This window comes from Hoplias malabaricus, chromosome 7 (assembly GCF_029633855.1).
Source record: "Hoplias malabaricus isolate fHopMal1 chromosome 7, fHopMal1.hap1, whole genome shotgun sequence".
NCBI classification, from domain to species: Eukaryota; Metazoa; Chordata; class Actinopteri; order Characiformes; family Erythrinidae; genus Hoplias; species Hoplias malabaricus.
Window position 1 is genome coordinate 26,413,530 of NC_089806.1, and position 26,626 is coordinate 26,440,155.

At 38.7% G+C, this 26,626-nt stretch overlaps 1 protein-coding gene across 1 annotated transcript in view; it reads left to right on the forward strand.

The window, feature by feature from the left end:
- Nucleotides 1–24,959, forward strand: part of vsnl1a (visinin-like 1a) — a 36,622-nt gene extending 11,663 nt beyond the window's left edge. Inside the window, exons 3-4 of the mRNA XM_066677188.1 lie at nucleotides 20,371–20,586; nucleotides 22,825–24,959. Coding sequence (XP_066533285.1) covers nucleotides 20,371–20,586; nucleotides 22,825–23,022 — 414 coding nt within the window. The 3' untranslated portion in view covers nucleotides 23,023–24,959. The remainder of the gene's footprint in view (nucleotides 1–20,370; nucleotides 20,587–22,824) is intronic.
- Nucleotides 24,960–26,626: the final 1,667 nt, after the last annotated feature.

Consider the following 26,626-nt stretch of genomic DNA (forward strand, 5'->3'; position numbering starts at 1 on the left):
GGAGCTACTCATATGATTTTTCAGCAGCATCAAATTTTAATTTCATAAAATAAATGAGACCATAACTAATATAACTGCATTCCAAAAGCTTCTCTGTGTTGTAAGGTGGGCTGCAATTGTAGACTGATGTGTCATTTATAGCTGTTTTAGTAAAAAGGATGCATTGACTACAGCTGACAAATTTCGCAGATCATAGCGGACACTAATTCTCTTAGTACATTTACTAGACCCAAACCTGAATATTGAACAAATTCAGGTTTTTTAGGTATTTTAGAAAATAGTTTTTTATGTATTTTAACAAATATACTTTGTTAAAAATATATAACTAAAAATATCTAGCATTATTTTCACAGTAAAATGTAAATTAAATTCTGAGAATGAATTCTCATGCACATGCACAACTGAGTTGAACAGTAGGGTAGCATTTAATTACAGGCAAATTAAAGTCTTACTTCCCTGGTGTATAATCATTCTCATGTATCACAACAGTATTTTCTCCACCAAATGACATAACAAAATAATATTCTTAGTGATACCACTTAGGACCCACATATTTCCCACAGCTTAGATTTTGGAACACAACATATGTGTCATTAATTCCCATTATCTTAATATTTTGGAAAGCCTGTGAAATAATTTCAATATCAAATAAGTGCAAATGTATAATAATTGTTGTCAGTGCAGTGGCCAAATGAGGAGGCAGGATTTTGCAGGCTATAAGTTTATGCAACAAATGTATGTATTATGTTGCTAATTTAGCTAAGTTTGTACTAAACCAGCGAGGGTGTAGAATTAGCATGGATGGAGGTGACATGTCCCCATCAATATCCAGTGATTATTGAATTGTCCCCACCAATAATTTGTTCCCCTTAAAAAAAACAAACAAACAAAAAAAAAACCTGAATGTCTCATTAACCTAGTGGTGCAGAAATGGTTAAATCACATTCTCTACTCGAGTCCTACCTCCCCGTGACACATATGGCCAATGTGTTTGGCTGTGTCTATTCCTGCTGTCACATGAGTCTCTGTAGCTTGATTGTTAGCAGCGCCAACTGAAAGTGGTAGATTTGGTCCCCACCAATGTCAAGAGCAAGTCTATGCCATTGCGCACCAGGTAGCATCATACAAATTTCTAAATTATAATTACCTCAAACTGTATTGAGTGGTTACATAGTCTACATTAGACTTTGTTTTTTTATGATGTGTTATCATTAAAAATGTGAAGTAACTGCCATAGCATAATATTTTGTACCTTCTTATTGCTCTTTTACATTGGTTTTAGTGATGACATAGTGGAGAGTAGATCAAATAGCCTATGTGGTCAAAATCAGCAAAGGAGCTCAACTGCTGTCAACTCCACAGTCTAATCACTGGACTGTGAGAGCCCTGATTGTCTGGTACAGTGAACTCTTTAAACATTTGTCTAGTTCTGACCTATGGGGTCAGACATCACTGATGACCTGGAATTTTAGCTTGTGGTCAGTCTCTTTGATGACTGTGTGAATGTGAATAAAAACTGTTCAGGGTTTATTGAATGTTATCTAAACCTTTTATAAAAAATGTGTGTGATTATGGCTGTAATGCAGAAGAGGGTGCAGATGAAGGTGTTTTTACAGTGTTGTAGTTCAGGTGTCATCTCTTTCTCTCTCACACACGTACACACACACACACACACACAAACACACTTCCCAATCCCCACACACAAATATACACAACCCCAGCTTCAGACTATATCATTACAGTTAGCACCCAGCACTGTCACAACCAGCAGCTCTTCTAAAAATAGCAAGCCTCTATTCCCGAACTCAAACACTCTCCACCTTTATTTCCCCAACAACAAGAGAAAACATAACCTCAGAGATCACTCCATCTGCCTTGCCGCCACTTGTTCCAGGCTGTCTGACTTTGTTTATTGTGATTAGAGACAGACAAATTGCAGCACAACATTTATTTCTCTTAAAACATGCTCTCCGTGTTTTGGAATGAATACCATCTTATTGAAAATAATGACTTGAAACAGGGGACTATATGAGTACACTGACAACATCTGGCAAGCACTCATAACAACCTGTATTTATTTTAGTAGTTTGCAGCTTAATGATTAAGACTGTAGTCAACTTAATTTGTGTAAAACTCAACACATTGTCATGTTAGCATCAAAGAAATAAATTAGGTTGGAGAATATTAGTGTACTGTTTTATTGCCTTTGTGGCGTATACAAATATTGTGGTTACTATATGCTGCTTCCACATAGGCCAAGTGAATTATACACACACACACACATGCACACATATGTATATATAAAATACATAAGTCCCCTGGATTATCAGTATCATTATAAATTATCCACAGATAAACAAAATACTAAGAATGGCAGGATTGCTGCTGTATACATTAAAAATATGAAATAAACATTAAACTGACAGATGTCCTTGGTCATCTGAATTTTTATTGCCCCATCAGTAATGGTCACAGTAATGTCATACTTTTACCAGACCCTGTTTCATAAGCAAGCACAAAGGTATTCAATTATATCAGTACTAAGAGATTACAGTATTCTTAAATTTTTTTTTTTAGAATATTGTAATCTCTTAGTATTGATATGATTGACTACCCTTGTTGCTGCAGAGAATCCTACCAAATGAATTTGTCCAAAAGCGATCTAATTATAATCAGCTGGTGGAACCGACCTGCAGGACTTATTGGGGTAAGTGCTTCTCATACCAAGGCAGACAAAGGCCCCTTGTCCATAGCCTAATGGAATTTTTAATGGCTGGAATGCTCTGGGTTAATTGCAGCATCCATTTAGTTATATGATATGTCTCTGTATTTGTGGATCGGGATCAGCTCAATGACACACAAGGTTATACCCTGAAAAGGAAAATAAATTTCTCTTCTAGGATCAATAGAAGGCCATCTAGGCTAACTCCTCTTTCTTTGATGCCTATGGGCTGACCTTAATTGAGTGATAGGTCCTTGTATGAAGTGCTGGGTTTTGTTTCCTTGTTATTGTTCAGTGCCATGTTTGTGCACAATCTCACTGGGAAGTAAAAGATATGATTTTGGAGAAGTGCTTGCGAAATGATCTGCAGGCACTCAAACAAAATATGTCATTGTGAAGAATCACTCGCCATGGTTAGTATACCTCTGTATTGTACTAAAGCACTGACACTACAATTATGGGCCATGTCATGTTAGTCAAAACAATTAAAGTGAAAATATTTATTTTTGAGTCAGTAAAGGCCTATTTTATGTATAAAATCTAGGTTTGGGAAGTATGATGGTAATAAAGTATAATGCACATATGGCAGACTCATACCTTTCTTTCTTTCTTTCATACCTTTCTATTGTACTTTTCTTTCTAGTCTAGCTATCATATCTAACGAGTCTCCCTACCTCTCTAGTAACCCTCAGGACAGGTTGGACTTCAATTCCCAGGATCCCACTCTGTCTCAAGTTCCTGTCACATGCCCACAGTCAGCCAATCAGGGAGGGCTTTCTCGTTCATCATCCCCGGAGTTCTAATCTGTGTCACCTGGATAACTCGGCATGGGGGTATATTAGAACAAACTGTTTTAGGCTCATTGCGAAGTATTGCCTTCGGTTACGGTGCTATACTGAGCTGCTATTTTCGGACTTCGTTTACCGTGCTCCTTTCGTGTTTGTGTTTTCCGGTGTTTTCTGGCTTCCGTTACTGTGACTGTGTGTTCGTGTTATCAGTTATCGTGTATGTTAGGTTCTGTCTCGTGTATGTTCTTCCCTGTGTGAATAAATCCTGTCTTCATCTGCAAGCGTCTGCCCCATTTCGGTGTCGTTACACCAGCACAAGTTGCTCTCTCAGAAACCCTCAGGCTACTTTCACACTAAACACGGTATGTGCTGCCCTCTGCACATTTGCATGAGCTGCTGTCAACACCACTTGTAGTTTGAAAGACGCGTTCTTTAGCGATGGAGGGCCAACATCAACTATAGGGAGGAGAACACAAAGAAGTATACGGACATAACACACGCAGAGCAGTTTAACTTTTTAATTTTGTCTTGTGGAGTGAGCAGGAGATGACGGTCCAGCTCCTAGAGCCTCTGCAGACTCTCCACTACTGTTACGATTAACATACAGTAAGTATAATTAATGAATGTAAATATAAATGCACATTAAATGAAAACTGATATATAACAAAGATATTTGTAACTTATTAGGAACAATGAATTAATATGCATTATTAAATATAAAATGATTTGTAATTGCCAACACATTTTTATAAAGATTTTAAACACATTAATAGACAGAAGGGCTCTGTCATGTCGGTGGTTTATTTTTAAATCCAGAGCTTTTAACTAAAGATGAAAAGTTTCTTCAGGTAGATAAAACTTGTAAAATGAAAATGCCTTGTTTGTGCCAGTGATTATCCAGTTACTCTCCAGACTGCTTTTTAAGTCTCGATCTCCACCGATCTCTTCTGAATGATTTTTTTTTTAAAAAACAGACACACTCGCACAAGAAGAAAAAAAGGAGAAAACAAAACAGTAGATAATTCAGTCCGTGATTTTCCTCAGATAAGGAGTGAGAAAGCCAGACATTGTTGATCTGGTCGGAAATAAAACAGAGTTGTTGTGAGACTGATGGTTTATTAACTGAATGACTGAAAGCCACACCAATACCATATACTGTGTTAATGTTTTATTTATTCAACACAAAAGTCATGAACGAAGCCTAAAACAGCCTAATATGCTACAGCAATCCACTTACAACGAAGCACAGCAAAGCTACAGTTCATTTTGCCAGCTTTACACCTCAAATTACAACACCTCCACGGAGCTCTGGTTTATTCGTGTACACTCTGTGCACTAATGGCACTATGACATGTTGACATGAGTCAACAAATTACTCCACCATGACTCAGCGAGTGGAGCCATGCCGGGAGCCGCAGTGCAGCCTCAATTTTAAAGTGGGCACTGAGTGCTGATTTTCTTAAAAATAGGGCTGGTATTCAGGTATTCAGACATTTGTTTGTATTCGGTTTCTAATTTTAAGATTCAGCTCAATCTCAAAATTAGAAAGCTACAAAATACACAAACACTTAATGTACAGTGAGAGGGATATATAGCGTAAGTGTTTTAAATGCTTAGCAAAAGTTTCAATAGAGGGAATAATAGAGTAGACACTCAATTTCATTCTAACTCATTTATTTGATATCAGTTCCAATATTGTTCACTGATAGTTATAAATCTTTTGGCACTCGACTACTGAAAAGCTAGTAGTTTTTAATAGCATTCTAATCCTTAAGTGGCACTGCTCTGAAACAATCGATACCCAGCTGCTCTGTGGTGAAGAACATTTTGCTGTGCATGGTAGGAATGTTGGGATGTGTATGTTGAGTGTGTGACCCTGGCCGAGCCCATGTGATGAGCTGTGACGCACTTGTGCTGTGTGGAAAAAAAAAAGCAGTGGATGGATGCCTTGATTAGCCTGTGGTCAGAACAGCAGCCCTGGTGCCTGCTCAATGTCACCCCAAGGTCTCCCACCAGCCTGGCCCACCCTCTGCCTATGATCAGTAGCCAGTACTATTGTACTGTGACCAGCTACCACTGGTCAGTAAGAAGCATTATAGCATTATGTTTCAGTATATATATTTGAATGATTTATATGTAACGTATGTAGGACTGGGGACAGTTTTGCGGCAGGGTTTAGCATGTAGAAGTACACTGTTGTCTGGTTTACTAACAATGTCTCAGGATAACTCTTTTGCTGTATATTTAAGCACGGCACTGTATCATTACAAATTTGCCAGCAGGGAAGGCATTCATAGCCTGCATTATTCTAACAAATGCTTCTCATGGTGCCTCATAACACATTAATGTATTGCAGAGTTCACAAAACCTTAAGAAAGAATAGTGGCTCCAAGGCTCTTTGTCAGCTGGAAAGATTGCTACTCATATTTCAGTATCTATACACTCGCTGTTCATATGATTTTACTGACAAGACAAACTCACTGAGGAATCACTGGAATACAGTTCAAGCAGAGTTTTTATCAAAATGCTTTTGTGGGGGAATGATAAATTTGTTAGCACTAGCCAGTTTGGAAGTGGGTGGACTGGGGGAGTTACGTAATGCTGTTTTGGAGCGTAGTGCAGAGGGAGGGTGTGCCAGCCTAGCTCCATTACTCCTGCGGGCTCCCAGCACATTCAGTCAGAAGAGAGGGGTGCACATGTGTATGCATGCATGCTCTGCTGGAGAGAGAGAGAGGCAGACTAAGAACAGTGCTCTTGGTGTTAACTTGGCTTAATGGACTGCATTAACACAGCCCTTGCCCAGCCCTGGTTTCAGTCTGTTAAAATATATTGGGCTATGCTGGAAGTTTTGCAACAGAGTTTCCATGGGAATGGAAATCCATATGTGAAGCAAAATGACCAATAAATACATCTTATTGACAACATTTTTGGCAGTAGAATAAATAATGTAATTATGGATATCAGCAGGGGTGTAACAATACATGTAAACTGTAATATATTAACAAGTAATAACAAGCCAATCAGGTGCAGTGCTTGTACCAGTCAGAATGTCGCCCCAGCATGCACCCTGCTTCCCAGCTCTTATGTTTGTTCAGGAATTTTCTGACCAAGACTGCAACTGTGACTTTAATTTAAAGAAAATTATCAGAATTTAAGTCCAGGCCTGTCACAACATATGAGTGTTTTGTTGCTGAATTACGTACTGGGTAATGTTAGCCTATAGTTTTTCAAGAGTAAACTGAGATCTGGTCTGTATCATTATTAACACACTGAAGCTATATATTTTGAAGTTTTAAGGGAAATCTGAATACTGTCTTGGAAGGAAATTCAGAGGAATTCCAAGATGGAATTTTGGATCTACACTTTGCACGGCAGCCTCATCATAATGAGAAATGGCTCAGTAAAGAGCTCATGGTTCTCCACAATGATGTTGTCTTTCAGAATGGCTTGATTTGGCTTTGTTGGATTAATTTTGTTTTTGATAAATTTATTAGACAAAAAAAAACATTAAAATATTTCTTTAGCTGTCTCATAGGAACAGGATTGATTCCAGGGTTTTGCCTTTTAAATTTTCATGAAAAAGGTTATTTTGACTTGAAGGAACTGAGGCAGACATTTTCTGTCAGCTCTCTGTTCTATCTGGAGAGGTTTACATTTGCTCACTGCTGATGCTGTGTTAAGTGAATGAGTGAAATTTAAGCTTCAGCTGACGGTAGAAGGAAAAAGTTTATATGCTGAATGCCTTGCAGTAAGTTGTTGGAGATTCCCCATCACAGTAAAGTCTGAGTCATTGTGAACATGAAGATTTCTCTTCCATGTGCTCCCTCTACTGGTAGATCTGTGTGCCTGAAACCATGACCATGTTTGGATTTTTTCCAAAAGGCTGCAAAGATTCTAGAACATTTAAAATATAAACATTTTAGGTCAACCTAAAAGTCACCAGTCCTACTCAGAGCAATCTGACTTAGTATTTAATGGACAGATCAACCATCAAAGTACTTTGACCATTTTTCCACCCTCTAAAATGCCTTCCTAAGTTTCAATGTAAGTGAACGTACAAAGATTTTATTCTAAAGTAATTCACCTCTGCCAGAATGAGCTCCAAGGCTAAAAGTGGTGACATTCTCCAACTGTAGGAAGTGCATGCAATACAGCCCAGTAAGATACGTTAAATGTGAAATGATGCTTTTGTAGTAATTAGTTAGTGATGAGTGGTTGAGTTGAATTTGCTGAACATGTGCTTGTTTTGTAAGCCTCCTCAAAGCTTGAGGCAGGCCAGACCCCAGTGTCACCGAAATTTTATATAATCCTCCTCTCAGGCCCTATCACAACCTCAAATATCCCTGCCCCACCATTCTGAATATATTTAAGCAGCTCCTTGTGGATAGAAAACTGTAGCTTTAACATATTTCTACACCAGCTGCATGGTGGCTTGGTAGTCTTGTCTAAAATGTGTTTAGAGAAAAAGAGCCTAGTCATTCAGACTCACTGAGTTTACAGCAAGCCTTTTTTTAACATAGGTTAAATGCTTTTGCATTACGTTGTTGTTTACGCAACCTTTTCTGCCTTAAAATAAGCGTGGGTGTTAGAGAAGGAGGAAAGGTTGCATAAAACGTCACATATTCTTTATGCATGATTCATCTACTCAGAGTGAAGCACTTTCCTGAGGGGAAAAAGAAGCCTTTCATATTTTGCCCTCTACAGTTGAAGTCTGAAGTTGAAGTAACAGTGAAGTATAATTCAGCTTCTTAGTCACAATTTTGCCCTTTGTCACAGTGGATATACTGCGGTGCAAACTGTTGTTACTTACTGACATTTACGGAACTTACGGAAAAAAGCAGACATTGGATTGGTTGCTTAGAAATAAATAATTTTGGATTTCTTTATTTAATAAGACTGAACTGATTATGGTCAGTATTGACCCCGTGAAAACTCCCCCAGGTTTTTTTTTTTTTTTTTTTTTTAACACTAATGAACCTTACTCTGGGCTTCTGGAATAGGTATGTCTGCATGGCATATCTTAGATCTTTGTTGCAATGTTGTCAGTGAAGTAACTGTCACTGTAACCTTCATAACCCATATAGTAAAGCAATCCTGAAAATAAAGCAAGATAATTGCTTTAAATAAAATGATTAGATGCTTGGATATGACCAGTTTTATGGCAAACAAAGTGTTGGGCTACTTTGCTAAGATTTTGCATTGCTTTAAGAGCAGAAGTAGACCATTAAAAATAAATGGTAGCATTCTACATAAGTAAATGCAGTCTTATGTAATAAATGTTTATAACCTCAAGCACATGAAAGAGAACAGGTATAAAATAGGGTATGCATGATAGGTTGAAGCCTCATCTAAATTAGTATAATGCAATTTTATTTTGTGAGATATTGGTCAGTATCTCAGTTGAATGGTTGTGAAATATTCACACAAATATACCATATCACACAAATTATGTTAAGTATAAGTCATATGGAAAAACAAAGATAATTATAAAGAAATAACACATAGATTTGTTATGACACCAATCACATACTGAGTGATACCTTGCAGTATATTTACAAATGCAGTGATAACAATGACATACAATACATAGAGGCAATAACATTCATTCATGAAATAACAGTCAGTACGAGATATATTGTTGATATTTTTGCTGAGGTTGTTCTCATGGGAGATATGGGTATATTTTACCTATACCGGTCTAAAACATTTTTACACAGTCATATTCATAGTAGTGTGTGTGTGTGTGTTAATACTAATAGCAGCCAGTATTGTTATGCGTTCTGCTACACACAGGAGAACATCATATCCTGACATCCAACGCTCAATATTGACAACAGATTAAACAGTACTAAGCACTCCCATAGTCCAAATTCATAACAGTACAGCTTCCATTTTGGCATTTTAATGTTTGAAGTGTGCCCCTGAAAACCCCATAACTGTAGCTTTCTCCAATTACTTCCATTACAAAGAGGGGGGGCAGTGTGCCCTGGGGAACTCTGAATCTGTGGATTGGGAACAGTGACAGCTTTTTTGTCATTGTACAGGGTTACGAGTGCCAAGCCTCTCTGGTGGGCTTTTGGCTGATCCATGCACACACACCCCATCCCCTACCACAGTTTAATACCCAAGCTGTGCAGGATTTAGTGAAATTTGTTATAAGTCATTACAGGTTAATCTATAGGTAATTTCTGTACTTGCTATGTGCTCTTGTGTACTGGGTGAAGTAGTGTGCAAAAGACAGAGACCATCCATTTTGTTGATCTTAATATGCAGTTCATTTTCCAGTTAGTTTCCAAAGTTTTCACTGACATTGAATCCCCCTATAAAAAGACCTTAAACAGACCTTAGCTGCCTTCAGATTTTTCTCTAACATGTGACTAAAGGAGATGTTTTTGAGGAGATTACCTCTAAAACAAGGGTAAGCAAGCCTAGTGGTGCCACACCGCCATCGGCTGCATACTGTTTTTCATACAGGTGTCTCTCGCATTTTAATAATGGGAAGGTAGGGCCAAAATACAAACCCTTCTTATTAGGGGTCCTTAAACATTTGTGCTTCATTTCAATTTATTTGTTTATACATTTTGTTTTTATTTTGTGATATTATGTGAATCAAACATCACAAATCAAACCTTTTAAAAAACACAAGTGATGTATTTGAAAAAACTGAAATACAGTTACATATATACAGGATCGCACATGTTTTACATTTCAATATTATTATCATTCATTCATCCATTCCTTCATTCCTTTTTTTCGGCTTTATCTGTTTCAGGTTCGCCCAGACATCTCTGTCCCCTACGACTTCCACCAGCTCCTACTGGGGGATCCCCAGGCATTCCCAAGCCAGCTGGGAGATAAAATCCCTCCAGCGTGTCCCGGGTCTACCCCAGGACATGTTTCCAGTTGGTCGTGCCTGGTATACCTCCAGTGGGAGGCATCCAGGAGGCATCCGTATCAGATGCCTGGACTACCTTAACTGGCTTCTCTCGGCACAAAGGAGCAGTGTCTCTACTCTGAGCTCTTTCCTAATCACTGAGCTCCTCACACGATAACGGAGAGTATGTCATTTTGGCCACTTGTATCTGCTTTTTCGTTCTTTCAGTCATTAGCCAAGCTCATGACCAAAGGCGAGAGTGAGTATGTAGATAGACTGGTAAACTGAAAGCTTTGCTATATGGCTCAGCTCTCTCTGCAACATAGTGGTCAGGTACAGTGACTGCATTACTGCTAACACTGCACTTAATCTCACGATCCCTTTTCCCATCACTTGTGAACAAGACCCCGAGATATTTGAACTCCTCCACTTGGGGTAGGTTCTCACCCCCTACCTGAAGGGAGCATGCCACCTGTTTTTGGGAGATAATCATGGCTTAGAGGTGCTGATCCACATACAGATCGCTTCACACTCAGCTACTGTTATATTATAATCCCCATATTATCCCTATATGGGAATGTTCTTGTAATATTTTAAAAAAATCCTCTACATGTAGGCTGACATTATGAGACTGTGATGATGTCATATGGTTGCAGTGCCATCGGTCAAACTGAATAAAAATAACAATTTTTTTTTTCTTGAGTAACATCGTTCTAGCTAAACCTCGAAAGGCTGAATGATATATTAGAGTTAAATAATATATTTAGCTTGCTGTTTCTCATTCAGTGGACAAAAGAGAACAAAAATGGCTGCTACTGGTGAAATGAATGTCTATTTTTAATTATCAATAAATATTTTGTGTTTGTACAGTACAGTGGAACCTCTACTAATGGACGCCTATACTAACGAACTTTCCAAGATACGAACCGAGCATTTGAATATTTTTGTGCCTCCACCAACGAACCATGACTCTAGAAACAAACCCGTGGCTCCGCCGAGCCGGCGGCTGGAAATGGCCACTGACCACAATATGTGAGTCTCCCATCGTGCCCAGACTTGAGTGAGCTTTTAAGATTAGCAAATTGTAGTTTTAGCAATTTAGCATTAGTGTGAATACCAGACATTGAAATTTGTGCTAAGTTAAGCCGTATCTACACATCGTCTCCCCACATTCACCCACCTACTCTTCGTTATTCCACCCACCCCCCACCTCCCGTCATACAGCCAGTGCCTGTGTTACTCCTCCTGCCAGTCGTCACGCCTTCAAGGTAGCGATATGTAACCTCTTAATTTTTTATTTTTAGTAATGCTATATGCATTTTTTACTAATTTGAGTGTTTTGTAAACATATATCAGTGCAAAAAAGGGTGAATTTCGGGGTGGGCTGGAACACATTTATTGCTTTTCCATTATTTTAAATGGGGAAAATTGACTCGAGAAACGAACTTTTCTACTTACGAACCGGGTCACGGAATGGACCAAGTTCGTAGGTAGAGGTTCCACTGTATATTTAAAACATTTTGGTGACAGTGTGAGTGTATAATGCCCTGTGACGAACAAGCAACCTGTCCAGTTTGTGTTCCTGCCTTGCACCCAGTGATTCCAGGTTGAGAAACCAGGTGGCTTGAAGCTAACAGAGCTTTTGCACCAAGACAGCTTAGTTTGATAAACACGTACATACCACTTTATATCTATACCAATCCCTTTAAAATAATGTTTAAAGTAATGACACAAAACCACATGAGACAACATGATTTTGTCATGTTTACCTCTTGGGCAACCTGTGGTGCAACAGGTAGTGTCCCTGTCACACAGCTCCAGGGTTGTGGGTTTGAGTCCTGCCTTGGGTGACTAACTGTGAGATGTGCATGGGTTTCCTCCAGGTGCTGTGGTTTCCTCCCACAATCCCAAAACACATGCTGTTAGGTTGATTGGCCATGCAAAGTGTCCATAAGGGTGAGTGTGCGTGATGCTATGTAATGGACTGGGGCCCCGTCCAGGGTGTTATTACCCAGTGATTCTGGGTAGGCTCCGGACCATCACGATGCTGAACTGGACTAGCAGTTATAGTAAATGAATGTTTTTAATAAATAATTATACCACCCATCTCTCTAGCTTTGTGGCAAAAGTCAGGAAGCAAAAATGCATGGAATTGACCCAAGGAATTGACCCCCCCAAAAAAACAAAGGTAACACTTTAAATTACAGCCTGCTAATTACCGGGTAAGTAGAGACTAAGTACCTGTTAAGTAAACCGTAAAATAAAGTAAGTACTGAGTAAGTAAGGGGCATGATACTAGAAATATGTGGTAATAACTGGGTCTCTTACAAACATTTTACAAATAAGGAAGATTAGCAGAAGAGAAACACCCATTTCATCATTAGTCATCTACGTACATATAATGTCTTAATACATAGAGGCTAAAGAGTGTAAAATATCTCCAAAGTATGTGATGATGATTATTGTGGTAAATCAGATGTCCTGAACCTGATGAGTACAAATCACTATGAAACTCTGCTAGTGCCTGTAATGAAAGTAGATGACCATGTCTTTCTCTGTAGGTGCACTGTAAATAATTTTAAAGGATCTATAATTACATTCAGAACTACATTCATTCAATCATTCATTCATTCATTATCTGTAACCGCTTATCTGATTCAGGGTCGTGGTGGGTCCAGAGCCTACCTGGAATCATTGGGCGCAAGGCGGGAATACACCCTGGAGGGGGCGCCAGTGCTTCATTCACTCACACCTACGGACACTTTGGAGTCGCCAATCCACCTACCAACGTGTGTTTTTTGGACTTTGGGAGGAAACTGGAGTACCCGGAGGAAACCCACGCGGACACGGGGAGAACACACCAACTCCTCACACAGTCACCCGGAGCGGGAATCGAGCCCACACCCTCCAGGTCCCTGGAGCTGTGTGACTTCGACACTACCTGCTGCGCCACCATGCCACCCCACATTCACAACTACAGTCAATTCAAATAGTAGCTGCATTCCTTATTTATAAAAATGACAGAAATAGTCACTTGCACTATACTGAGAAGTACAATGGATTTGGAATGCAGTTACATGCCATATTTGTAAAGTGTTTGCAAGATACAACTAATAACCACATATTTCTAGTATCATACCCTTTATTTACTCAGTATTTATTTTAGCTTATGGCTTATCAGGTACTTACTCTGTATCTATCCAGTAATTAGTGGGCTGTAATTTAAAGTGTTACTGAAAAAAAGAACATTTGGACATCTGGGATGTTGAGTATGATTTTACAGCCCAATATATCTACATTTTATCTGGAATGTTAGATTTAGATCATCTTTAAAGGCTTAAATTTGGAGAAATTTACAAGAAGCTGGGAAAAATATCTGAAAATTTATCTGAAAAGTGCAAGTTTCCCAACATAGCTGTTACATGGAGCTTCAAATGGGTTGTTTTCTAGCTTTTTCCCACACATTTGCATATTTATATCTAAAAACCATATTCATGTACTAATTTTGAATTTCTGTCCTCATTTTCCGTATTACAGAAATCACAAAGTCACTGTTTGCACCTTGGCTGGATTATATTTAAAATATATATATATAATAGTGCTCTTATAGTGCTTTTATATATATATATAAAAGTGCTCTTATATTTCACTTCAATATGATGGATGGGTGTAAAGCACTGTAATGTGAAAGCAGTCCTTCCAACATCCTTTCCTACACCATCGACTCCAGTGAGCTAAATGGGTCCCGGCATTTCCTGACCAGTTTATTGAATCTGAATCACCAGAAGGCTATGAGATGTGCTGTGTTTATAAGCAGTATGCAGAAGTGGGCCCACGTTGAGATCATCTAGAATTATGACAGCTCAGTGCACTGATGAGATTTATGCACCTAGCCCTGCAGCACTGATACCTCGATCAGGTGGCATCTCCATGTGACGTTGGGTCCCTAGACACACTGTGTTTTTGTTTCTCAGTGTATGCGTTCGCCTGAAAGAACATAAAACAACACATTGGTTTGGCATTAAAATGGAGAAATTTTACTGTTGAGCAGGCTCACCCTAGTTTTTTTCCTCTCCTTACCCCTGTGTTTTATATAACAAAATGTTTCATAACCTACCAGATTTGTGCGGAAGAGTGAGTAGAGAAGGGGTGTTGCTGTAGTAGCGGCGGCTGTATCTCCATGACTTGCACTTTTTTAGTTGGGGTTTTGCTTTTTTTTCCCTCCTCCTTCTCTCTATGCGTACAGGAAGACCAGATGGAGCAGAAGGGCCAGCCCCATGAGAGAGTCACTTTGCATTTGTGCAGGGCACATCACTGCATCTCCTTATGCACTGCTTCTGTACCAAAAGAAGTCGGACTGTTTAGGGGGACAGAGAGTGAACAGGCTTGTTCTGCCTCAGAGGGAGATGTTGTTTAGTCTTTCTGAGGTTAACTCATGACAAAAAGCACTCCAAAAATATAGCTATAGCCATGGCTGTCTATTTTTATGAACCAGGAGTAAGTTATGCATCTCCTTGTGCCAGCAAGAAGATGTTAGTCTTTGATGAAGTGAAACAGTAGCAATATTTGCTGTTGCAGTACCACAATACAGATTAAAATATATTTCCTGCTTATAAACTATAATTTCTAATTTTGGCAGTAATGATTTATAATATATGTAAAACAGGAATACATGCATTTTTTGTTTTAACTAAAAATAGCTAATATATATTGGATACATGCATGTTCTAGGATTGGAATTAATTTACGTTTAAATTAAGTTAATGGTCAATCATATCTCATATGTACATCCTTTCTAAGGAGTGAATTCAGCAGCTTTAAAGACCACCTACAGTTTACACAAACTTCATTTGTGCACTCACAGCATGTATAATTTCCACGGTAAGACATGATATAATACTAAATGTGCTTGAGGTTTTCAGCATTAGTCTAATGAGAGGAATCTAAAAAGGATAATAAATGACATTCCAAAAGCAATGGTTTTATGCTTAGTTTGACCAGGTTTACTGTTTTATTTCACATGGAATCACAGATTCCTCAAATCACGTTACACTAATAACTTAAAATCACTTACAATCATTTTACTCATATTTTGATAATATTGATGTGTGTTTCAATAGAGAACATTTGATTAACAGTTAAGAACTAGGCCTTAGGTCACAATTCTGCTGTCTGAGGCAGGAGCACTATTTTTCATTCAGATTTCCTATGACATGTTTTCCTTTGTGGCAGATTTGACCCCATTTGACTGGCTTGGGCTGTATGGTTGTTTCATAGCTGCCACTACAACTTGTATTCTAAAAGAACTGTGGCAATCTGAAGGTTATGTGTAATGAGTAGTGTTTCAGAAGAGTATTTGGGGAAATCTTTCAACACCGACAAGTGCTTTTGCAAGAATCTGTCCACATCATTTGTTAGTTGACGTGAGAATACTGCCATATAATCAAAAGCTTTTCTGCCTGATTGGCTTGAACAGCAAGTACAACACATGACATGTAAACATTCAATAACAACTCAATAACAACTGATACAGCAACATGAAAAAAAAAAAACCTAAAACAGAACCATGTTCAACATTTGCATTTCAAATATTTCCAATTACTCTATTGGAACAATGGATGCAAAGAGGATTCATACAAAAAAATCATTCATTCATCAGTCATGAAATTAATTAGTATGGGAGAAGGATCACACCCAAAACTCTTCCTCCTACATGGCCAGTAAATTCTCCTTTCAATTTAATTTCCTGTAATGAAAAAAGCCTCAACCCACCACCAATCCATCACCACCTTCTCTTCAATACTTTCTCCTACTGAGTGGGGTGGGGGGCATCAAGAACTCTTCTCCAGCTTACTCAGAGATCTCTTCAACTGTCTCAGTTTTTTTTGTGATTCTTGCTTGCTGTTAGAAATTCAGCAGGTAGAGTCAGGAGACTGGAGTTGATTTACATATACACAGAGTCGTGTGTTTACAGCTGGGTGAGCGCAGTCTAACAGTATGATCTGAAGTTTGGAGACCGGAGGTTCAGATTCTGAGGTTTCTTCACGTGCATGCAGAAAAGCAGGGGCACAGCTTGGTTATCAGTTTATCACCAGTTTCTTCTATGACCAGCTCACACGGTACCTGGGACAATCCTGTCCATTCCCAATCCAGTCTGTTGTTGTTGCCAGGTGTGTCTATGACTGTTGCCAATCCAGTCTAACACCAACTATTTTGGAGGGTATATAAAATATTTAGGAGGGCCTCAACTTCAAAATGAGTGAATATTAAATAAATAAATTTTATCCGTTTCAACATTAAATATCTTGTCTTTGTAGTATATTCAATTGAATATGGTTGAAAAGGATTTGCAAATCATCGTATTCTGTTTTAATTTATGTTTTACACAACGCCCCAGCTTCATTAGAAATGGGGTTGTAGATGTTTAAGGGTAAAAGATAGTTTCTCTCAATGTAAACTGCTTAGTTGTCTTTGATCAACACCTCAGAAACACACAGTTGGCTCTGTTCAAAGAATGGCCATGTCTGATTGAGATGTACCACGGCAATGCAAAATTAATGTATGGTGCATATTTAAATAGTCACAGAAAAACTGCACTGGCTTTTTCATGATTGTAAATGAGATTGTTATGAGATCAGAAATTCTGTATTATATGCTAATTATTAGTTGCTTTATCTCGTTTGGAAAACTCATTTGATTTTATGCTTGTACACATAAAACCACACACAGAAAAATTTTCTCTGTACCATTCACCTCTCCAAAATAATTCTTTATTCCCTGACAAGGGAAATACTGTTCCAATGTTCACTCTTTGAACATGGCATCTGCTACTTAGCGTTCAAAATGTCTAATTTGATGATTATAGAATCCTCTAATTACACCCTGATGAATCAACATATTCATCAGAACTAGCAACAGACTTTAAGTTTGCTTTCTTTTTTATGGGATCAGCACCATGAGCCATGATGTGGGTGCACTGATTAGGTCAGGTCCCGGATCAGTCTGTCGACTCCAAAGTTTATGAATACAGATAAGCTCTCTAATGAAAAGATTCTCCAACCCAGGTAAAGTCAAAATAACAGAAATATTTGAGGATGTTTGTTTTCCCTCCACATAGACAATTGCATCATTCTGTGCATAATCAGAAGAAACTCTAAATGATCACCAGGCAAAATGCAATCTTTCTTTTTGATTGTTCATCAGAGTGGAAATTGGGGTTGTCTGGGGCATGCTGAGTGGAGATAATAGTAGCATGTGCAATTTCCTTTGGGATCAATAAAGTGTTATCTCATCTTTTTGGTGATGTAATTAAGGTGAAGTCAGTTTGTAAACCTGGCTTCAAAATTATTTGATTCAATTACTTTTTTTTTAGCAGACAGTGTATACATAAAGTTTCTCATTGTATTTAATCCAGTTGAGTTGGATTTACTTCTATTTCTTTGATTATATTTATTATTTTTAAATACACTTAATACACTAAATAATGAAACTATTTACTTTAGCAATGCACAGAAAAAAAAATAATTATTTATATATATATATATATATATATATATATATATATATATATATTATCAAATTACAGGACACCAATATTCAAAGTGCACATAAAGTTTATAGGGGATGTATCATAGAAGAAAAAAACCAACGTGTGTTTTTGGACTGTGGGAGGAAACTGGAGCACCCAGAGGAAACCCACGCGGACTCGGGGAGAACACACCAACTCCTCAGACAGTCACCTGGACCGGGAATCGAACACCACAACCTCCAGGTCCCTGGAGCTGTGTGACTGCGACACTACCTGCAGCCCACTCCTGTAGTGCAGTGAGGACACCGACTGCACTGGAGATGATGCCACAATGATGGCACACACACACACACACTTCTATGAATACACAGGCGCATACAGCACACAGAGCACCACATAAGTTAACAAGTGCTTAGTCATTTTGGAAAATGATATAAAAATTAACAATCGCTTTGCCCCATCCGTATAGAACCAGTCTATGGGAAATCAAGTGTTCAACTTTCCTAAAAAGTCTGTGTGGTGTGTGCTAGAAGATGTATCATGTGTGAAATAAGCAACCAAACCCATGGCTAAGCATTTCTGCTTGGAAACTACAGGGAAACCAAGCAGAGACACACATCATAGAGCTCCTGACACCACAAGCCTAAAGAACCAATCCCCTTAACTTGTGGTGTGGGGCGGTTGAGCTGCAGGTTTTTGGCAGAGGTTTAAGTGGAGATAGAGGCAGAGACGAACTGCATATTTGAATGTCTGTACTGAATGAAGGCAAAGGTGCAGAGTTAAATCTAAATCACTTTTAAAGCAGTGTCTTTGCTGCAGAATGAGTTTTGAAATATGGCATGCGTAGTTGCCAATATTTGGTCACTCAACTGTTAAGCAGACTGTATGTAGCCCTACCTCTCCACCCCTCTCTGTGCTGCGTCATCAAATAAAAAAAAGTGATTCAGATTAGTGGTTGATATTGATGGTGTTGCTATCAAGCCAGCTCCTGTTGAAAAAAACTTTGGGTTTCTCCTCGACTCAACACGAGCCCCAGGTTAAGTCAGTCACCAAAACTGCATTTTATCATCTGTGTAACATTGCATATTTTTACGCCATATGCTTAGTGACAGTGATGCTTCAATGTAGATGAATGCTTATTTTTCCATATCGATTACTGTAACTCACTTTTCTACATCTCTACATCTTCCTCTTAAAGTGATTAATCATCTTCAGTACATCCCAAATTCAGCAGCCAGAGTTATAACTTCCACCAAATGCATGGCTCATATGGATCCTGTTCTTCTGCATCTCCACTGGCTTCCTGCTGAGGCTAGGATTAAGTTCAAAATTCTTCTTCTGACCTTCAAGGCTCTTCATTGTCTGGCACCTTTTTATCTCTCAGATCTCACTTCTCTGTATTGTCCCTTGCGTATCCCCAGATCCTCTAACTCTGGTCTTCTTACTGTACCTTCAACTGGGCTTTCAACTTTGGGTGGCAGAGTTTTCGGTGCTGCTGCCCCCAAATTTTGGAATTCCCTTCCATCCTCTCTCCTTACCTGCTCGTCCTTGTTTTTCTTCAAATCTTTGCTCAAAACTTTATATTTTCCTTCTCTGAATTAATCATAACTTATTTTAAAGACTATGTGAAGTGTTTTTGGGTTCATGAAATGCGCTATATAAATTGAACATGTATTTATTTTAATTATTGAAGGTCTGCACTGGACTGATTTTTTAAATCCCGCTCCCGCTAGAGTTCGTCCCACACCCGCTGCTTCCGCCAAAAATCAGCAACATCTTTCCCGTTCCCGCCTGCGCAGTCCCACATATTTAGGGGCGTAGCTATTTCCACACTTGCAAGTGCACCTGCGCACTCCTTTCTGACTATCGGACAAATGCACAGTCAGATTCACAGCAAGACAGTAAGGGAACATTGTTAGGGTGTTCTGTTTCTAACCAATACGAAACCATTTTATTCCACATTTTTGAGGTTATTCTGTTAAATTTGTTTTATTTTCTGAAACAGAAACGCACTTCTCATTGGTCATCAATTTTATTTAGCCAATCAGCAAACAGTGTTAACTGTCCATCAATTAGTGCTGCAGCCAATGGAGTCACAAGCCCATCCTACAGGGGGTGTATTTTTAGTGGCGCTGAGAGCAGCAGGTCAGTGGTGAAACACAGCTATGCTTTTAGTTACAACTAATGTTAGCACCATGACCTGGAGAAACTACATTTCATTCTCTTTCAACACATCTCGGATAACAAAACACTGACTGAACTTTACAATTTGATTTTTTTTATTCATAAAAACCACATGCAGGAGTGGACATGCAGGAGTGCATATCTCTAGTTCAGATCCAGAGTGTTGGGATATCCGACTAAAAACAGCAAAATGTATCAATGTCCAGTCATCTCTGAAGCTCACCAAATCTTTTCAACTCTTCTCTCACTCTCTATCTCTCTCTCTCTATTCCAGTTTTTTCCATATGGGGATGCATCAAAGTTTGCCCAGCACGCCTTTAGGACCTTTGACAAGAATGGAGATGGCACCATCGACTTCAGAGAGTTTATTTGTGCCCTGTCCATCACGTCAAGAGGCAGCTTTGAACAGAAACTGAACTGGGCATTCAACATGTATGATCTGGATGGAGATGGCAAGATCACACGAGTGGAGATGCTGGAGATCATTGAGGTAGATACACACACTCATTTGTGAACCAATGAATGCCAAGAAGTGCTTACAAATAAAGACCCGAGTCCTGTCTGTGCTATGTTGCATCTGAATACTGAGGTCTTCAAAGCTGATCTTATTTTGTGTGGAGGAATTAGCATTCTCTTTAGAACACACAACTCCAACTGTCCTGTCCTGAATGGGTATTTGGGTCACCCTAGCACATGTTCATTCATTCATTGTCTGTAACCGATTATTCATTTCAGGGTTGCGGTCCCTAGCACATAGCAGCTCAGTATTTGATGAGAAAAATATTATAAATTGATATTGATTTGTATAAAAATCAATTATATAAACAAAGCTTTGATCCTAGAATTGCCCCTGGTAAGAGGATACAGCATGTTTGAGATATTTCCATTAATGCTGTGATCTGTGATATTTGACTTTTCTGATCCTGCTAAACCTCTGCCAATAATATTAGCGTATAGGAAGTGATTAAATGAACTCAAACAAAAATCGTGTTTCAGATCAACTCTGCGCTCACATTTGAATCAGTATGTAGTATAGACAACTTGTAATACAGCGACTAAGCAAGTCAATAAGCGATCTCAAACACAATTGGTTGTGTGGGATCTGGCATTATTTACCATACTGTTATCATTTAAAATGGAGAACAGTTTTTATAAAATTAATTAACTCATCCCAGGCATATGTGGATGATATAAACATTCAGTTTGCATGACGCTAATTGGTGGAGAATTACAGAAATACTTTATACTTTAAGGTTAAATATTCATTCATTATCTGTAACCACTTATCCAATTCAGGGTCACAGTGGGTCCAGAGCCTACCTGGAATCATTGGGCGCAAGGTGGGGAATACACCCTGGAGGGGGTGCCAGTCCTTCACAGGGCAACACACACACGGACACTTTGGAGTCACCAATCAAACTACCAACGTGTGTTTTTGGACTGTGGGAGGAAACCGGAGCAAACCCACGCGGACTACACACCAACTCCTCACAGACAGTCACCCGGAGCGGGAATCAAACCCACAACCTCCAGGTCCCTGGAGCTGTGTGACTGCGACACTACCTGCTTCGCCACCGTGCCGCCCTAAGGTTAAATAAAAGATATTTAATCAAAGCTCACTGAATTACAAATGGGCTAAAATGTAAAGGTACGCAATTTCTCCCCACTCATTTTCATCACTGTGGAAAATGTTAATAAATAAATTCAATAAAACACATTTAAATCCAAAACATGGGGCGGCACAGTGGCGCAACAAGTAGTGTCGCTGTCAGACAGCATTCTGACAAACTCCGCCTTGAGTCACTGTGTGTTCTCCCTGTGTCTGTGTGGGCTTTCTCCAGGTGCTCAGATTTCCTCCCACAGTCCAAAAACATGTGCTGGTAGGTGGATTAGCTGTTCAAATAAGTCCATAGCTGTGAGCGTGTGAATGGTTGGATGTGTGATGCCCTGTGTGATAGTCTGGTGCCATGTTCAGATTGTGTTCCTCATGCTCAGTGATATTGGATTGTTTTAGGACCCACTTACAGAATTAAGTGGTTGCAGAAAATGAATGAATTTAATTTCATACTTCTGATTCTGTCAATATTGCTTTGGTCTACTTCATTTTAGAATAGAACTGCAAAAATTAAGCCTGTAAGTGTCTACGGTCCAAAGGAAAAACAGTATTGATAGCACAGATGGAAGGATTTTTCCACAGAGCTTTCTTCAGATGCCTTCTCTGTCCAACAAGGCAAATAAAAAGTAAAAACATAGAGCAAGAGGTAGATAGAGAGACAGACATGTAAAGAAATTTCCAGTTCTTATACTCAGTCTGCTTGTTTATTTCCATAGTGTATAAATTAATAATGCTTGTTAGTTACATAGGTCTCATAGCTCCAGAACAGACTAGAAGCAAAGAAGCAAACTTTGGACACCACATACATACATAATTTATGTATTTGACATATAAGCGTAAATTTGACAATTTATGTATTTGACATATAAGACGTAGGCAAATGTAAGGACTCTTTTCAATGGGCTGTTATGCTTGTCCAGGCAAGGCACCAAAGCCCAGTTTTCTGAGTGAATGATGAATGTTATCTGCTATGCTCTTATTTGACAGTTGGCAGTAAGGGAAACTGTTTAGTTAGGTTTTAGGCTAAAATGTGTTGCGCATGTGTGAAAGGCCTGTAAAATGACTCTAATAATGATAAGATATTAATCACAACTCATCTCTGTCCCTCTGCAGGCAATTTACAAGATGGTGGGCACTGTGATCATGATGAAGATGAATGAGGATGGTCTGACGCCAGAGCAGCGAGTTGACAAAATCTTCAGTAAGATGGATAAAAACAATGATGACCAGATCACGTTGGAGGAGTTCAAAGAGGCAGCAAAGAGTGACCCGTCCATTGTATTACTGCTGCAGTGTGACCTGCAGAAATGAAGGCGGCGTCTGAGCGAACGCCACAGGACTGCACAGAAGATTAATGTTCCATTCAGTTTGCAGCTATTTCCACTGAAAAATTTGCTTGGACTACCTTTCAATGGATCCGCTTCCTGTGTTTGAAACACTCGTGTGCATGAGAATGTTCTTTGCTAACAAGTTTTACACATGCACGCACACACAGGCACATACTTACACACACACACCCACACACTACAAGCTCATAGAAAAACTTCAAACATACCACGCACAAATAGTTATAAGTTGTTCAAATAAACTGCCAAAATGTGAACAGTGTGCAAAAGAACAGTGTATTTCCATACAGTCTCATTCCACTGAAGCTTGAGCATCATTGATATGCTCTACTGAATTAAGCTACTATTTATTGTTCAGCTTTACTGATGCTAGCTATGTGTATCATACAAGTGTGTAACGTCAGCCAGATCAGTTCCTGTGGTAATGGTAACTGTTTCAGATGAACCATTATATGTTCAGCGGACAGAATACTTTTCCATTTTTCACATTCAAATGTGCTTGTACTGTCAGTGACTATGGAAAAAAGTAGTTTATTCGCATGCCATTAGGTCTGCCTTAAAGAAAATTCTCATACTAAAGAAACACTGAAGACAAAGCCTTACTGAAAATAGAGTGAACATTTTGGTCTGTGTAACTGAAATAATACACAGGCCTGTTTCACTAGGATATGCAACTCCTGTGATGATGCAAGGGATGTGTTTTGATCCATTCATCAGTTTTGAATTTGGTTTTTGGCGCCCTGGGGCAATGGTCTCCTTGCGTGTTTTATAGCCGTCTGCCCCGTATTGTGTGCACAGCATGAAACAGGATAGTTGAACATGGCTGATAACACAATGAGAATAAAAACAAAAGGTGAAATCCAAACCAGACATTTAGGAAGTATATCTGTGTGTGCAAACCAAACATTCAGTCACAACATTATACAGTTCAGTAGTCTTAAGTGCTACTTTATTGTGCAATATGGCGCCACTTTAATGTATAGAATTTCTCAGTTGTTTTCATAAGATATAGGGCTGCATATCACTTTGCAGAAAGGTTTTTTAGAAAAGGATTTCCAAATGGGATCCATTGAAAATTACATGAAATATCACAGTTCCCTTACTATAAAGAAAATGTTCCACTCTGTAAAATGCTGGTACATTTCCCCCAAAACTGGTATGTATGGTTTATTTGAACGTGCTACTTCTTTACTGACCTACTGACGTACTGACCTTTACCCATGACAGCACAGAATACAGTGTCCTTGTGAGCAGAGGTGGCAGATTCAGGTCCAAAATACAAATATCCTTTCCAGAAATTTGTTTTAACCATTCTAATAGTTATGTGGGTGGTTCAAAGCCATGCAGCTAGAATGAAATCCTGGAGTGGCTTTTTAATTTTACCACCTGTGCTTGTGAGACAATATTCAGAACCAAGTTTCCCAAAGTCTTCATAGTATTAAGATTGTTATTAAATGGTAGAGAGCACATCATATTTAGAACTCCCTCTAAACTGGACCCTGTTCTGGAAGTGGAATTCTAACATCCTTTGGAGTGTGTGCAATTTTTGAATGACCCCAAAGTCTTCATTAGCATAATATCATCAATACAAATGCCCAATTGACTGCATAATAATTTACTTATTTATTTATATTTATTTATTCACTGACTGATCAGACTGAAAATATTTGTGGTTCAATGTCATGAATAAAAGCTTTACTCACACATAGGTTATTTCACATAATGTTTACCTTAAACAGGCCTGTCAAAGTCATGCAATGACTGGTTCAACTTTTAATTATTTTGTACATGTAGCATGTATTGTGCCCCTGATGCCATGGCTGCACTTCTTGTGTTGTGGTTTAAACTAATAAACTAATATACAGGCTTTTTTTTTCTCTCCACATGTAAGTTCCATGAAGAAAAAAAGCATCATTTTAATAGTGTAAATAAAGTATATGCTATTAAATACGCATACACTAAATGCCAATATTTCATGACACTGTGCACATGTTCCAATATATTCAATTGCATTGATAAAGGTATTTCTATGTAGTTTATGCAAAATGTGCGTGCAATTAACACATTTGTCAGCAACGTTTGCACAGTGAACTGGCGAAATTCACTCAGAAAAACCAAGAATTTTAGGCATTTGTGACATTATACATAAACTAGTCGAGTATTAGATGTGGCTGTTCGCTATTTTTCCACAAGATGTCAGTAAAGCGCTAGCTACACAATCTATACACCGACACCAGAATATGACGAGCACCTTGTTTCTACGCTCACTGTCCATTCTCTCAGCTCCATTGACACAGAAGCTTTTTGCAGTTCTGCATTTACAGACTGTAGTGAATTTATTGTTCTATATAATTTGTAAGAACCTCTTCACCCGTTCTTTAAAGTGTCAGGTCACCCACAAGACCACCACACAGCAAGTATGATTTGGTTGGTGGATAATTCTCAGCGCTGCACTGACACTTACGTCTTGGTGTGTGTAAAGTGTGTGTTGTGTTTGTACAAGTGGATCAGACACAGCAGTGCTGCTAGAGTTTTTAAACATGCCAGTGTCTGCTGGACTGAGAATAGTCCATTAACCTAAAATATCCAGCAAACAGGGTCTTGTTTGCAGCATAAGGACCACTGATGAACCACTGTCCCTGACTTTACATGAACTGTGGTGGACCGCAGTGGTGGCTGATGAGGCTGTTTGTGCCATATTGTAAATTTTTAGAACATACTACGGGACTCCAAAACTCCAATTGACATTAAAAACAAATCAGAAGACTAGTTGCAGCTCTGATGTGCTCCGATACAAGGTGAATTATATTATATGTATCCTTACATCACAGGCGGGCTTCCAGAAAAATACATCAGTTAAAAAAGAGAGAAACTAGGCAAGCCTGGATTTGGAAGCTTCTCTGGAAGTTTTGTTGCTTCACATTAATGTCTTTGTTTACAGAAAGTATTTTCTGTTCATACAAAGCTACAAAACTGAAGCACTGTGTTGAGATGATATTAAAGCAACTCGTTGACCAGAAAGCAACAAGAAAACATTTTAACATTTAAATTTTTGAACATTTCTAAAACCAAGCACCTTAACATTTTAGCAACCAAGTAATCTATACCTGATAAAGTGTGACCATGTTGGCAGTGCTGGTGAGCAGCCCTCATACAGCATGCCCTTCTTACAAGCACCCAGACTATGCCACCCCAATTTACTGGCTAGGGGTCCCATGCTGGAGATACTCAAATTAATGAGTTGAGCAGTGTTGATCCACACTGACCAGACTTTATTTAGAATTTAATAACTGTGTTAAAAATAGTGCTGTACAACAGCTTGACAATTACTGGCAACAAAATAAATCTATCAATTGCCTGTCAATAGCAACAGGAGTGTTGGCAACAGGCTTGCTCTCTCATATCCACAAAATTACCAAAAAGTGTAATATCGTATCGCACTAACCATAATCACAAAATCCCTATAACTTATATAAAAATACACCACAAAAACATCCTACCTAAAAGAAATAAAGAAAGAACGAATGTCAGTAATACAGGTATACCCAATCAGGTAATCCATACAAAAA